This window comes from Nesoenas mayeri (genome assembly GCF_963082525.1).
Source record: "Nesoenas mayeri genome assembly, chromosome: 17".
In the NCBI taxonomy this organism is placed as follows: domain Eukaryota; kingdom Metazoa; phylum Chordata; class Aves; order Columbiformes; family Columbidae; genus Nesoenas; species Nesoenas mayeri.
In genome coordinates, this window is record NC_137565.1 from 9,274,433 (window position 1) to 9,290,671 (window position 16,239).

General features: G+C 46.0%; 1 protein-coding gene across 1 annotated transcript; it reads right to left on the bottom strand.

Annotated features, from left to right (window-relative positions):
* Positions 1 to 2,625: 2,625 nt before the first annotated feature.
* Positions 2,626 to 11,144, bottom strand: ADORA2A (adenosine A2a receptor; the record flags this gene model as incomplete). The annotated part of the gene is made up of 2 exons (XM_080355577.1): positions 2,626 to 3,586; positions 10,795 to 11,144. The coding sequence occupies 2 exons, from the start codon at positions 11,142 to 11,144 to the stop codon at positions 2,626 to 2,628; spliced, it is 1,311 nt and encodes a 436-aa protein (XP_080211703.1).
* Positions 11,145 to 16,239: the final 5,095 nt, after the last annotated feature.

Below are 16,239 nucleotides of genomic sequence, written 5' to 3' on the forward strand. Positions count from 1 at the left end.
GGCAGGCAACTTTTCCAGAGGGACAATCCTGTTTGTCTCATCAACATAGATCAACTTGATTCTTGTGGCAACCAAGCAAGAGGCTGCCATAATTAAGTGTGAAGAAGCTCAGGAAACAATAGAAAGTAACCAACCCACATCAGCTGTTGAAAGCCTGATGCAATGTGGCATAAACTGTCCCTCTACAATGGCAACCAAAGCTCAATAGGAGACACTTGTGCACTTGCGTGTGTTCCAGCACATGAGCGATGCTGGTATTTTCCCACACTTCCTTCCCTGCTCTGCTTCTTTGTGGACCTAATTGTTATTGACATGAATACCGGATGTAATCTTGTGTTATTCTTAGAAACATTTCAGCTCCCAACTGAGGTCTGAAGAGATCAGACCCCCATTTTCCTGAGTTCCTGTGCCACTGTTACAGGAGGTCAGAGGAGCCATCCCACAAACACCCTACAGAAATATTCCATCAAGAAAGATCAAGAGTAACAAGATCCCAAGTCACCCTACAGAGGAACTACCTACAACGTCAGTCCCAGGGAAACGGCTTAGTGTTTGTTAATGGTGCTGGAGTGATAATCCACTCCTCTGACGTTAGACTACACGGAAGAGACCTGCCAAGAAACCAGCAATTCAATTAAACTGTGAAGTCTATTGTTCTACAATGTTGCTTGTCTTTCTGCTAAGGATTGTGGTGGCAACCACATCATTTTATCCATCCCACAGTAAGCTTTGTGCTAACCTCGAGCAGTTACATACTTGAACACGTTCAGTGTTACAACTACTCCCTACCTTCATGTAGGGAGACTGGCAAAAAGAAAATTCCCCTCAAATAAAACTGACTTTTCATTTCAATAGTTCGCAATATTTAAAATAAACATGGCACAAGAACACAAAAACCTAACCTGCTTTTCCTCAAATATCAAAATCCAGTTCCCCCTTCCTTTCTGAAAATGAGATTATTTCACTTCTGAAATGTTAGTGGACAGACACAAGGAGAAGCCAGGTTTGAAGGATGATATTTCTGATGCTTTCAGCTAGGGAACAAGCTTCAGATCCCTGCAATTACCAGACTTTAGTTTTCAAGTAGGACCATTACTGCCTGTCTCTACAGAAGGCTGGTTGTATTAGAAAATGGATTATTTGTCTGAAAAACAAAAACTAGACCATCTTCAGGTAGAATTCAAGTGGATGTGGCATTCTGCTGTCCTTGAGCTACCAAGCGTCACAAGTGACACAGAAGATTATCAAGCTGCTGTGAAACACCTCTGCAACAAACCACACCAGTGCATACACTTGCTGCAGCACAGATTTGCCTCTTCTCTTGTACAGACAGACTACTGCAGTTTCTAAGCTGATTTCCAATACTTCTCAGAGTAGGAGCATCTTCTGACCAGACAGACCCAGCTCTGCTGGCCTCTGCGCCACACGGACACATGAGGCTTCACAGTAAAGCACATCAGGGAAAAAGTAAAATCACACGAGGAAAGGTGTTTAAATAGAGCTCATTGGAATTCCAGACATAAGTGTTAGGTACGCGTGTGTGTTCCTCCCTACCCCAAGAAAAAGATTCCTACAGCTTTTTGAGTGAGGACAAAAATGAGCAACACATGGAAAATTAGTTCCCCTCACACACATTTGGGGCCATAGAAAGAAGTTGCATTGTAGGAGATTAGGAGGAGAAGCACAGGGACAAGGGGAAAAAAGCAGACAGTGGCCACCAGCCTACAGAGAGCTCATACACCCAACAGCTCTTCACACTAGCTCAGGGCACAGCCGTCCTGGTGACACAGAGCACAGCCTGGCCTGCTTGTCTGCTATCTGCAGCACAAGGCCTGCTAACAGCCCTTTCGCTAAGGAAAATCCGTATCACAGCCTCTGCTTTGTTATTTGTTAGACAAAGTGGAGAGCTATGAGGTTATATTTGCCTTGTGCAACTGGAACATTGAGCGCTCGGGGAACAGATGTGAGTTTGTGCCCATCTTTTATAACTTAACATAAAGTAATCTTACCAAGACAAGAAAAAAACACACTGGAGCAACCTGTTGCAGTATAAGCCTCCAAAACATGAACTGAAAGATAAAACGCCATGGTTGAAGGTATCCAAAGTTCCCATCACATACAAGCAGCTGCTGGCATCCTACCTGACCAATAGATGTTGCTATCCCACTTCTGTTTGTTGCAGGGCCAAAGTACTAAAAGGCCCCTTCCTTGGTGCTCTTTGCAATTCAGCGAATACTTCCAGCCATGCTTTTATTTCTGTTGGCAAAGACAGCAAAACCAACATACAACCACAGATACACAGTACAGCGTAATGTCATGATGTGCCCTGCATCAGCAGAGTCTCCCAGTGCTGAACTTGGAATGCCATCTTTGACCTTGGCACTGCTCTTGGTGACAGGTCATTGATGGGTAACGTGTCCATCCTTCCTTAGTCCGTTTCAACGGTCTCTTGGCTTTTCTCCAGTCGAGTATTTAGGATCATCCCAACAGTCCTGGGTAGGGACCCCTTTCTCCACAGCGATCTGAATACACACCTCTCCCCCCGCCCCCCAGCCTCCCTTTCTGCCATGGCAGAGGTCACCAATGGAAAAAAATAATTCTACCAGGAAGACTTCAAAAGTCTCATCAGGAAACATCAGCTGCTGCAAAGGCTGCTCTTTCCAGGTCCGAGTAAGACACCTGGGCATCGATTAGCTCTTCACTGTGAAACTCCCTGTTCATGCAAGCATCTGAGAGAATCCCATTTTTGCAGGAATGTGGGAGATGCCCGTTTGTCTCCACATCCAGAGCATTTCCATTCTGGTGCCATTCCAAGGCAGCTTTGCATTTGGTTAAGTCCTGCTTTTCAGGATCCCTGTGGATCTCTCCATTGGTGTATACCTCTAGTGCATACTCACTGATTCGTATGCTGGCATTCTCTGCGTCCCCACCGTGAGTGGAAGTCCTAGAGCTGGCCGCTCCTGCCTTGAACGGCTCCTTCCGGCCCAGGATGTGCTGGCTGATGATTTTACGGAAGGTGTATCGGAACTCCCTGATTCGGTAGGCATAAATTAGAGGATTTACAACTGAGTTAGCATGAGACAGGATAATAGCCAGATACATCAGCCAGAGGGGAGCATGGGCACAATTTGGGCAGAAAAGGGTAAAGCAGTTAATAATATGAAGTGGAAGCCAGCAGATTGCAAACAACCCAACAATGATGGCTAAAGACTTCGCTGCATGGACTTCCTTCTGCAAAGTGGAGCGAGAACGTTCCCCGTGTACCATCTTGTTCTCCATTTGCTTGAGCTGTCGTCGGGCTGCCATGAAGATTTTCAAGTAGATACCAAACATGAGAAGGAGCGGCAGGAGCACACAGGCAAAGAAGTTGTAGTAGACCATGTACTCCATGGTGACCACAGCCTCAAAGAGACATACCACCATACTGTTGCTGCAGTTGATGGGAGAGGACTTATTGGAACCCAGCTCGTCAACTTGGGAGCGCTTGTGCCACCCTAGCATTGGTGTCAAGCCGATGATGAAAGATAATACCCAGCAGATGGCAATGATACCTTTAGCTCGAGAGCCAGTCACCAAGCCATTGTACCTATAAAGCAGAGGAAATGGGAATTACATCAGTATCAGTCAACGAGCCCCTGACACCCAAGCAACTTCCCAATGGCCCGGAAACCAGCAAGAAAGGCACTTGCTTCTGCAGAACCCACACAGCACATCAAGCACCCCATGGTGACATTGTATGCCTCCTATTTGCCTCCCCTTTCCTTTAGGCAGTGAAGAGGTGACAGAAAAGCAGGAAAATTAATACGCTTTTCATCTGAGTTCCTTCACTCCACCAGCCCACTTGGTCATTCACATAGATCTGGCCGCCTGGACAATTAACAGCACTGCTCTGACCCTTGGCAATGAAGACCACCGTAGCTCTCTTGCCAAAGGCTAAGGTAGTTCTTCCTTTCTGGCAAAGAGTAGCCTTGTGGCAAGGAATTGCTAGGTCTTGCGGTAGATCTATAAGCCAAATGACACAAAAGAACTCAGGGGCACAGTGCCACCAGCCCTGTGTCCACGTTCAGGTGTGCTCCAGGAAAATTCTGCTGAGCTGCAGAAGCCAGGCTGGCATTGCCTTGCACAGCACCTCACTCCGCTCCACAATGGCACTTTCGATAAGCACCACCAACCTTCCTTAAATAACTGAGACAAGTCAGCAGTTTTCCTCACCAGCCCAGCTAAGCTGAGCCTGTGTCCTTTCAGAAAGGAAGAATTAGGCTGAGGACAGTGCTCTGATTACAGAGGTGCTGTGGGCTGCACTGAACACCCCAAAGGGGACTTCAGTGGTGGACGTATTGACATGCCTGGCTGAAGCCAGTGCTCTTAGTAGTAAATTCTCCAAGATCTGCTGGAAAAGACAATAAACAACATGGTAAGAATCTGACAGTGCAGCCAGGGGACCTTGGCTTGTTTGAAATTTCGGCCAGTTCCCAAGCCTCACAGGTTACTGCAAGTCTTGGGCTGACTCCACTAGTTCTCCTCTCTAAAAATGTAAATCAGGGCAACCGTTTAACATTTCAATGCAATTTCCTTCCCTTGGTAATGCTCAGCATGGAAAGTAGATGGCTGGATTCCCACATTGTCCAGCGTGGGTCCCACACTGTATTTGACCCTGTGTGTCTGCGATGGGACAACAGTAGCACTGGGCTTCCAGTGTTTACCCAGTGCTCCTTCTCCCTCTGTCCTCAGAATTCTCTCAGCAAATAAACATGAAAAAAACAAATAATCCAACAAGCCACAGAAATATTTCCATCTCTCAATGAAATAGTTACTCCCATAGGTTCATGCTCCTATCCTGATGTAAGTTCAAGACAGGGGAGCAGAAAGGCTGCTTTTGCTGGGCACAGTACAGAATGGAGATCCTGCATGTGCTTTAAATCCCTCCTGATGGGCCTTCGAAAAACCTGGCTGCAGCTGAGACCCAGCAGGCTCGAGTCTCCCTTCCTCAGCTGTATTTCAAAATCAGGAAAGAGGAACTGGGTGAGAGAGCTAACCACATAATTCCTACCCAAAATACACTGAAATCCTCCTTCCAGAAATGAGGGAGGGATTCAGATGATTCTGAGAGATAAAAAGCTTTCTCCAGCAAGCAGTGGATCCTATTCAATGCTTAGGGGATGCTAAGGACACAGCATGGATGGTAGCAGAGAACTGCTCACATTCAGACCTCAACAACACAGCAAGACAGCATCAGTGCTTTGAAAAATACATTCAGGGAGCAAGAGACTGGCTGAAAGCACTTGGAGCTTGGAAAAACAAAAAACAAAACAAACCCTTCAAAACCCTGTAGTCCTGCAATTGGCCACATCTTGTCAGAGGAATTTGGAAATTGTGCAGCTGTTATCCCACGACTAGAGATGTCCCTTCCCTTCCACTAAAAATATATTCATTACTGCTCCAGGCAAACACTCCCCCCAGTTCTCCCTCCCTCTTACCCTCTGGGGATTCCCATGCAACAAACTTCACAAGGCTTTGGAACAGCACTCAGGCCAAGCAGCCTCCTGCCTTCCAGCTGCAGTGTGTTGTGCTGGCAGTGGCAATCACCAGCCTACCAGTGAGTGCATTTCCATGACACCTTGCTCAGTATTCCCAAGACTTAAGAGTAAGCTCACAGCACCTCGTCACGTCCTGTGTGGCACTATGTTGGCCAGGTACCCACTGAGAAGTGTCCATTCACTTGAGAGAGCTTGATTTCTGGGACCCACTGGAGACATCACAGGCTGACTTGGCTGGGGTAGGGTTATTGTCCAGATGGACTTTCCTGGATTCATTCCTTTTGTCCACTTAGAGATGTCACCAGGCCAGCACTGAAGAGCTTGTGCACCTGTCTGTGCATCTTTCTAAGCTCACAGCACCAGGTCAAAGCTACTCTTGGTATCCCACAGCTCTGCATGGTAAGTTCAGGACTTCCAGGAAGCATCAGGTGTAGTGTGATTAATAAGTCATCACATTCTATGATTCAATGAATCTATCGTATTTTGAGTTGCTGGCACCTGTGCAGGGACACAGCCAGCTGAAAGGAGCTGGCCACACCTACAGCCCATGTTCTGCATAGTTGGCAGGTGACTTTGTAGCATGTCTGATGTGTCCAGACAGCACTGGATTGTCAGTGCACAAGCAGTTTTTGTGCTTCCTGGAAATACTGGACTTGCTACACCAACGACAACTTCTACTCAAGAAATTCCAGACACAAAGAACATTAGTGCAGAGCATAGGGACACTCATGGTGGAGTTGCGTGTGGGGACAGGCTCACCTGACTCCTCTAGAGAAGAAAACCCACATTTGCAAACACATGAAAATGTGAATGTTTTCCCAAAAATATTTTCACCTGCCCTGCTGCTCTCCCAACCATCAGATTGGCAAACTGACTCCAGAACACTGCCCTTGGTGACCGTACAACTCAGCTGTGCTGCCTAAAGTAACCTGGCTGAGGGCGCGATGCTTCTGGGTCCTTGCCCTCCTCTTTATGTCATCGAGACAAATAATTCCTGCAGGAAATGCAGCACCTCACCAGTCCGATTCATGAACTATGGAGCCAGGTGGAAGAAATGTCTGATATAAGAACCACAGGGTCCTTATCTAGACATTAAAATCTTTCTATACATTGCATGATGTGGATCTGGCCTAACTTATTGTCACAGTATCCCGCCAGCCTAGTGCTCGTCTTCCAAACCCAGCTCTGGTTGATAGCACGGCACATCTTGGGCAGATGGCTCTGCCATGCATGGAGCACATTTCAGCGCCCTTACTGCATCACTGGTATTGAGGCCACTAGGCTTTGATCTGAATTCCACCAGTGCTCAATGGTTTTTAGCAGATCCCTACAAAATACTGTTCACTGAACACAGCCCACATCTCAGGCAGCTGCAGTGACAGAGGGCAAGACTAAGGGAGGATATTCTATCCCTGTCACATGAGAGACACTGACAGTCCTGGATGATCCAAGAAATCTTGTGGCAGAGCAAGAAACCAAACTCAGACCTTCTCATGTAACCCCAAAACAACCTGCTCCCAAAACTCTCAGTCAAGAAACTTCCTCCCCTATCACCAGGTGCTGACAGATACCAGTGCTTGTTTGTGCTATGGAGACAGGGCAGGGTGGGATCCCACGGGTGGGCACAGGACTCTGAACAGCACAAGCAATAACGGTGGGCAGGCTTTGTTCTGCTCATGGCATGATTGGCTTTCAGACTAAAACCTTGGTACCAGCAAGTTCCACCTTGGCCCATGAAGCCATAGCCAAGTGGCACTGCTTTCAAAGCCATGCTCATGCTCGTTCAAAGGAGGAAGCGCATTATTCTTCTTTCATATTAGGGTGAATTTGCCCATAACCTATTCAACACAAACATGAGTGCATGTAGGAAATCCTTGTCATAAAGTCAAAAGGTTTATGGTGAGCAGGGAGAGAAATAAATTTGGTATGGCTCAAAGTGACAATAAAACATTAAATCCCTGATTCACTGATTCAGATGCTCAGATATGAGCACTGGAGAAGGCAACCTTAAAGAATTAAAGCAACTGCTGAAACAGACTGTTCTCAGCACAAAGGTCCCTTCCATGTCCTATCCTTTATTCAGGGTTTGTGTTTATCTCCCCTATTCTTCCTACCCCAGACTTTGAGAAGCCACTTCTTCATGCCTGGCTCCTCTTAGCCGCTGGCAGAAAAGCATCCCAATGCCACATCAGTGCTGCGGTTTCAATCACAACTACGTGAGATAAATATGTTTCAAAAGTCAGGGAGTAGCACCTTAGCAATGCTTTCCCAGAGAAGCATCCCAGCAGCTCAGGCAGTCATCTCCAAAGCAACGTTCATCAGAGGAAAAGGTCTGCACGTCAGCAGGTTACTGTAGTTGGCACTGTGTGACCTGCGTAAGTATTCGTGCCACAGGTGAACACTTGAATCCAGCACACAGAGCAAGCAGTAACCTGAGAAAAGTTTTCCGTTTGGCTACAGGAAGAAAAATGTCTCCTGTCGTTGCAGAGCATGGGAGCTCCCTGCCCTTCACTACGGGGTATCTCTACCAGGAAAGCCTGCACAGAACACGTGGCTGGGCACTGCGCCCGCGCGGCGTTGCTGGCACCAAAGAGCCTGGAAAGCGGCAATTGTTCTTGGCTCATGACTTCAGCCTGGAGCTCGGACTCACAGCCAGTTTTGTTTAGAACTCTCAGGGGTTTTATATCAGCAAGTGCAGGTTTTCAGGTACCTGCCATGTTAGAGACACAGCTTGGATTTCACCCTAGACCGAACTACAGCTCAGACTCACTGCCCTGGGAGTGCTTTATTCCAGTTCTACACAATGCATTAATCATTTGACAGGTAGAATCCATAAGACTTTCACAAATTAGTTTTAATGTATTTTAAAATAATACATATAGATGTCTTTCCTCAGTATAATTGGGAGAGGGAGCGTCTTTTATCCACACAAAAATCATTCCAAAGGTAACCCTAATTATGTAACAAGGTGTCCAAAATCAAGCAGTATCAGCAACCGTACTCTTCTGCCGCCTTAATACTGACAATTTATTTGTGTGGGAATACACATCCACAGGTGTATCCACTGATATATGTGGTTACCTTCCTTAGGACAAATCAGACATGAAACAGTCAAAATGAAAAAGAAGAAATAAAAATAGGTTTGGACCTTTTTGGTTTCACTGCAGAGAAGAAAGTCTGATTTATTATTTTTAAGAGCACCCACCTAATGAACATTAGGAATGCCTGGTGTTACCTTTCTTGTCCTCTGAGGAGAGAAGAGGCTTTCACAGGTATTAAAGGATGGGGTGAAAACGTTGCGTCTTTAGTGGCAAAACTTTCTGTCCAATGATTTGACACATTTTTGAGATAACCAGATGTTAGGGAAAGGAAAAAATGTGCATATGAACTGCCTGAATCATATCACATTGCCCTCTGCAGCTAATCAGCTTTCACTCTCTCAGCATGTCTGAGGCTATAAACCTAATGCTTATTCACCCATAAATTCTTAAGGGGAAACAGAATTGACAAGTTCTTCACTTCTACTGTGAAAGGACAAACCAGCAGAGGACAGGGAGGGGGTGGAACCCCTGGATCTACCTGTGGGTTTCTGCATCCAATCAACTGCAGCGTTTCTGGGGCAGCAGAGGGTGTGCACTGTTTGTTCAAAAACAAAATAGCGAAACCAGTACCATGCCCAGCACTGATGAAGCCTGATTTCCCTCAAAGACTCTTTACCTGAGCTATTCCAGGAAATTAAATTTTCAAGACAATATATTTACAGTGATATCCTCAAAAATGGGCAGAAACGCAGATTTTTAAAATCCTTTTCCTGTCAAGTCACCCTCTAGCAATAAGAGCGCTTAAACCATCAGCAGACGTCTTCAGAGTTAGCTCATGAGAGATGAATTAAAGACATTAGCCCTTCTCAAAATCATTTCAGAGGCAAACTCCCAAGGGCTACTCTACATATGTTTCTTTGTAGCATCTGTCATTATTTTGGTTTATAAACTGAAACCATCTGCATGTAGAACTGTGGAAAAATGTAGACAGGCCAACTCATAGGTAACAAATATCGAGTTTTCTCTGCAATGGAATGGAATAGTTATTCCTTACAACTACATCAAAAATAGAGGCTTTAACAGGTATGAGTGTAGGTTTGGAAACCAACAATTAACGGTAATGTTACAGCAGCACAAGCTTGCTGAGGCCAGGCTTCAGGAAAGACTGTGCTGCGCTGGTCCACATGGAAAGGTAATCTCCACGGCCCTAGGGAAAGGAATGCTTTCTATTTTTAAATGGGAGGTTTGTGTTAACCGACACAAGTGCTGGATGACCAAAGTATTCACAAGAGACAAAACTAAATTGCACAGGTCAACACAAGCGATTTAGGCTCCACAGAAGTGAGGATGTCCAAAACCTCAAACTTGAGAGCGTAACAATCAGAAATTTGTTCCATTTTTGCAGCCACATTTCTTGTTCAGGATAGGAAGCAAGTCTGTCCATTCCTGAGAGCATGCTGCATCCTCCTAAGGACAAGACGGGAAGGAAGGAGACTCCTACACTTTGCCTGCACTGGCCTCTCCCGGGGCTTCCTCTGCATCTTTGGAGCTCACTGAAGGCATTGTCACAGCATTCAGACCCAGCCCACGGCATGCTACGCCGTTTCACACCCACGGTCAGGTATATCCTGTGACAACAATGTGCTTCTGGAAGTCTGAACTGAGTATCAGCCCTTGCGCATGTGGTAAAACTTCCCCTTGTCCCACGTCAGCCTCCCTGGTTGCACACAAAGCAGCAGCTGCTCATATTCAGCTTTCAAGCTCTAATAGTGAAAACATCCTTTTCTTCTTTTAAACTCTGGAGTAGAGACCAGAGAATAACCATCTGCAGGTCTGGGTTAGGACAAGCCTCTGCCTTGACCTAACAGCTGCAAGCTCCGCTTTCCCACAGTGATCCTTCTGGTGCCATTGGCTGCAGCTCAGAGCACAGGTTACTGAGGTTAGCAGACCACCCTGTCTAAATACAGAACGGTGGCTCCGTTGCGATGCCGTGGGCATCAACCACACGAGGACAGAGAAAACTGGAAAAAGAACCAACCAGAAATATCCAGCAGCCCAGGCAGCTTTCAAGACATAGAAAAGGTTTTTCTAAATTACAAGAGAAGAAGTGCTGATCCTCATCTAACTTTTCCTTCCTTGATTCATCTCCAGACCTGCTGTTTTTACTGCTGTTCATCCCTCACAACCCTCCGCCCCGCAGCCCGACCCCTGCTTACCTGAGGGGTATGCGGATCGCAATGATTCTGTCAATGGCGATAGCGAGGAGGCTGAAGATCGAACTCTGAGTCAAGACCAGGACGAAGCAGGCAATGAAAAGGCAGCCATAGAAGAAGGCACAGAAGCCAGTGCTGATGGTGATGGCAAAGGGGATTGCCAGCACGCCCACGGCGATGTCAGCAGCAGCCAGGGACACCACAAAATAGTTGGTGACGTTCTGCAAGTTGCTGTTCAAATAGACTGCCCAGCAGACCAGGATGTTCCCCAGGATGGCCAGCACTGCAATGACCAGTTCCAGGATGATGTAAGCTATGTCTGAGAGGAAGTCTTCTTTCCCATGTACTAGCATGGTGAGAACGACCAGGCCAATGTGAGAACGTGCCAGAAAAGCTCAGCGTTCATATCTGCAGAGCACTGAACAGCCAAGACACTTCAAAGCTGCCTGGGGTCTGAAGAGCACTCAGCTGCCAGCCGGTGAAGGTTGCTCACACACACCCTTTTCTTCCCATATCTCTTCAAGATCTTTACAGTAGCAGGTGTCAAGAAAAATAAAAAATGGGGCTTGCCAACTCCAGCCAAGTGGATTAACCGGATGCAGAATAATTCATACTCCAGCAGATAAATGGACAGGAGAATATCTCACATAGACATATACTGCTCCCCAAAGTGCATCGTATGGCAGTGTTGCATCGACTGTGACTTCTTGTTTCCTGTTGACAATCACACTGCTAGCCATGGCTTCCTGTCATGTACATACCTACTAGCAACATCCTCCAGCCCTCCTTTCCACCTTTTCCCGCTAGGACTTGGGAAATATTCTCAGCTGAAGGAGACATCCAACCTCTTCACTTGTAGTTTCCTTTAAAGAAAAAAAAAAACAAAGACCAACCACATACACTAAGTAATCAGCTCTACAGAGGAGATGGAAAAAGCAAAATCTCATTAAAGTGGCACATTAAATTGATAACGGATATTAAACAGACCTAGAAGAATACATCATTGGCAAAAAATCTCACATTTTGTCTATCCTGAAAGCTGCAGGGCCAAACCCAAGGTTCAGGAAGGCAGTATTTCACCGTGGTGATGAGAAACAAGAGATGTTTTGTTTTCAAGGCTACCAACTGAGCTGGCACTTCAGCAGCTGCTCAATAGTCTGCCCTGAAACATGAGAGCCCCACTAATTACACCTTGGCAATTGCTGTGGCTGCACAGAGGAAAGGTGGAGGAGCCCTTCTACATACACCTGTCTCCCCCTGATCACACACACCAGACTTGAGCCATCACATGCTGCCCGCCCTCACGTACTTTGCCACAAAAGCGTGCTGCGCCAATGTGCTGCCCTGCGATGACACAAACCTTCATTCGGAAGGGGGTTAATGTTGCCGGCACATGCGGTCACCACTCTACTGCCATCCTCACTCTTCCTTTCAAGTGCACAGATACCGGAACATGATCAGCAGGAAGGATAGTTTGAGGTATGTCAGGCAGTGACATCTTTGAGGACTTTCCTGCTGATTATGCACATCCTCTGTAAGGGTCTCTGCAGCTTTCCCTCCTGCAACACCATCATTTTAATTCAAGTAAATATTTATCCTATAAGCAAACCATTTATTTGTTATACCCACATTGTCCATAGTGGTTGTTGCACCCACAGATTCAGGTCAGCATCATTCTTCAAGTACAACCAGCTAGAAACACCTCCACCAAGCTACACCTTTCCCAGAAACACACACACAGGCACAATGCCAGCGTCATCTCTCAGGTACACATTAATTTTCCTGCAGTATCATGCATGAAATCTGGGACTAAAGTTGGTGCCATTGCAAGGAAACATAGTCCCTACAGCTGCCATTTTGTATGAACAGATACACACCACCCACACGCTCGTATGCCTCGTTCGCACACTAATCTTGCAGGTCACCTCGTACCTCTGCTTTCAGATGTGGGTGCATTTCACCACAGTTTCAGTTCAAAATATAGCAATGGAGAATAAAGTTCCCTGAGCTTTGTTCCACAGTCAAGAGATAATTGTTTGCTGTCCCACCCTGTCACTTCCAGAGTTGGTTTTAAACCTTATTTACAAGCTTTAGCAGTAAGATTTTCTTCTTAAGAAAACAGCTACTTGAAACAGAGGGCTGGGAGAGAGACACAGCACTAACTGCTGAATTATCATGTTTGAGCTTAGTTTTACATGCAACATGAACCTCCAGAACAGAAGATTTTGGGGACCACATGCACAGGTGACCCAGCAGGTTTCATGCCTTCACAGTTGACTCTGTTTCCAAGTCAGAAACCTAATTTCTCAGGATAAAATAAAAGGGTAAAGACAGTGATAATAAAAGAAAATATGATTAACTTGTGATTCACATCTGATCTCAGGAATATAATCTAATTTTAGACCTTTCATTGATTTAGAGCTCTATTGCTAATGCTGCATTTGAAAGGAAAGTGAATGATTCTTGGTGGTTTGGATGTGCTTCAAAACCCTAGTGTTTTCTCCACCCTCGGCAATCTTATGTGTTTTGTTTGGTTTGTGTGGAAGAAATCGACAGAAGAGATTAGTTTGCAATCTAGCTACTAAGAGGAAGATAAAGATCATACATTTAACCTTTTCTAAAGAACAAAGAAACCCCAAGAAGTCTCTATATTGCCTGTCTTCCTTTAGCAAAAACTCTGGTTTGCCACTGACCTCCTAAAGATTGCTTCTACTTTCTTGCATTTCAGGGATGTCAGTGATTTGCTCCTACCTCGCTCTGCTACCATCTGATTGTCCATTACAAATCCCAACAGGTTTGTTTCAAAGCAGTGATACTGAAAACTAACACCCCCAGCCTGACATCCAGGGAAAGGGATTAGAATGAATAGAAGATAGAAATAAAGAAAATCTGGAGGTGGAGAAAACAGAAGGGGCAAAACGAAAAATAAACAATGCTGTGAGCAAAAAAAAGGAGAAAAAAGACAGGAAGAAGCTCGTACCCACAACCCACAACCAAAGAAAGGAAGCTGTGGGCAAAACGGGCCTGTAAGAGAAAGACGGAGCGTGTCCCTGACACAGGTAGGACAGGAGGCTGTGCCGGGAGGCTCTGGAGTGGGTACAAGCTCCCATTTCCCATGGCATCGTGGCTGCAGAGACGGGAATAGGGTAACACTCAGCAATGGAGCAGGGACACGCACCTCTCCGCTTCCTCACATCCTCACGTGTTTCCGTGCAGGTCTAGATCATGGCCAAACTCCAGCGTCAGACAAAATTAACACATTACTGTGACATACCTGGGCCAAAACTACTGCTCTGTAAAATAAAACCACCATAAACACCCCCATAAGCTCCTCAAGAACCCAAGAAACCACTTTTGGAAAGGAGCCAGCCTGAGAACACGTCATGTAAATTCTGATGCCGAGAGGATTTACTCACAGTCCTGCTGTGTTGTTCTTGCACCTCATATTCATTCCACACACACCTCGGTGATGAGGATCAAAGTGAAATGATTGGGATAGTCTTCCCCATTTAAGAGCTTCCCTTAGTAGGATTACAAATCCATATTAATCCTAGATACATTTTGTTTAACCTGGCTCTTTCAATGGCTCATCTCAAACTCATTTTCCAGCAGGACATGAAGGGAAGTAACAAACCTACGCTGCGGAGGTCTCCCACATGCTGGTCCTTCAGCACAAAGACAAAGCTGGAATTGCCTACAGTTCTGCATGTATCCTGAAAAAGCACGATGCTGGAATTTGAAGTTTAATGACCACGTCACCTACTGTTTTCTGACACAACAAAGCTTTCAATCTTCTACTTCAATTGTTTCATGGTCCGATGGTAAATCTGATTATTTTATCTCTGAATTTGTTTAGTCCCTTGTTTCCCAGCCCCCTTCACAAGCAGTGGCCTGATTCTTCAACCCAAGCCCCAGCCATTTATTCCAAAGCCATCCATGAGATGTAATGTCCAAAGAGGACAATATGTCCTTCCACCATCTGCTCTCAGAAGGGCTGCAAGTTCTGCAAAGCCAGCACATCTCAGAAGAGAAATGGCAGGAGCTGAGCAGGTGTCCCAGCCATGACAAAACAACATTTTGTGTCTGCTTCAGCACCAGTGCTTCTGCATTAGCCACTGACTTAGAAAAAGCAATTATGAGCCACACAACCCCAGCACATCAGAGGCCTCACCTGCTACTGACAGAACATGCCACAACCTGGGAGGTTCCCACGTGCAACCCATCTTCCCTTGTTAAATCTCTCACAGTGTCAGCCTGCTAGAGCTTCCACCCAACATCACAACAAGTCTTTAATTGCAGAACTCTTTGCAACTTGCTTTAAAACAGGAACAGGTTCCGTCTTTCTGCTCATACTGCTAGAAATTTACTGCATAGGGACAAAACAAAATACTGACCACGTGGGGAAGAAGATATATGTCCAGAGGCAATACAAAATTTATTACAGCATCATCTATGTCATGCAAGACCCAAAGGCTCAGCAACCAGGCCTGACAAGACAAAATTAATTAACAATCTGCTTTACTCACCGGGGAAGCGTATATTTAATATCTCAAGCCCTTGAGGGATCAATATTGCAAGCTTCTTGAAGCTTAAGAAAAATTACCTGTATCACGCAACCTGCTGGACAGTTACAATTAGTATTGTTTCTTAAGCCTGTGTTTTGATTTGTTAATTGGATTAATTCCTTCTTGACACCCTGGGCTATGTTCCGGCCTTTTCCCCATTATTAAATAAACTTTTTTTGCCACTCACAAACCTGTAAAGCTGTTGCTCTGTTCATTTTTAGTGACTTGGAACACTCTGTTCTCTCTCCTATTTCAGCCCCAATGAGAAACTGCTCCTTGAAAAATTCAATAAAGCTCCCGAACAGCACGTTCCCATGAAGCAATTCACCGCTGGAGCCTGAGCAAGCTTTTGTGTGGCATCTCCAGTTGGCTTTGGACTATGGTGTTGCCCCTTCTCTCTCCTGAGCACCAAAAGCATCAAGGTGAGCCCTTGGCCACCGCTTGGTTCAAATCACCCACCTCAAATAACCGGATTTCCTGCTCTTGGCCCCTTCAGGCCTCCCAGTTTTGGACGTCTGTGTTATGTCACATTGGCACAGAGAAGTCGCACCATCTGCTCCGCGTGCCAGGCTGACATGGATGACAATGTCTGCGACACTTCAGTTGGACAGCCACTCTCAGATAGGGATCAGCACCCCTCAGGGCAGCCAGGACAGTCTCTGGGCACATAGGTGACAGGCTGCAGCATCCCCCAGCTGCAGAGGGTTTGGTTTCTCCTGCTCTGCTCAGGGTAAGGCAGCAGGCAGCGCACGAGGCCACGGGGGAGGCTCCATCAAGGCTCATTCCATAGATCACAATCTAGCATCTCCTTTTGACAACATGACCCTTCCCAGGTACAGGCCACGTACAGATTGCCTAAGTCCCTTAGGGAAACCCTTGAATT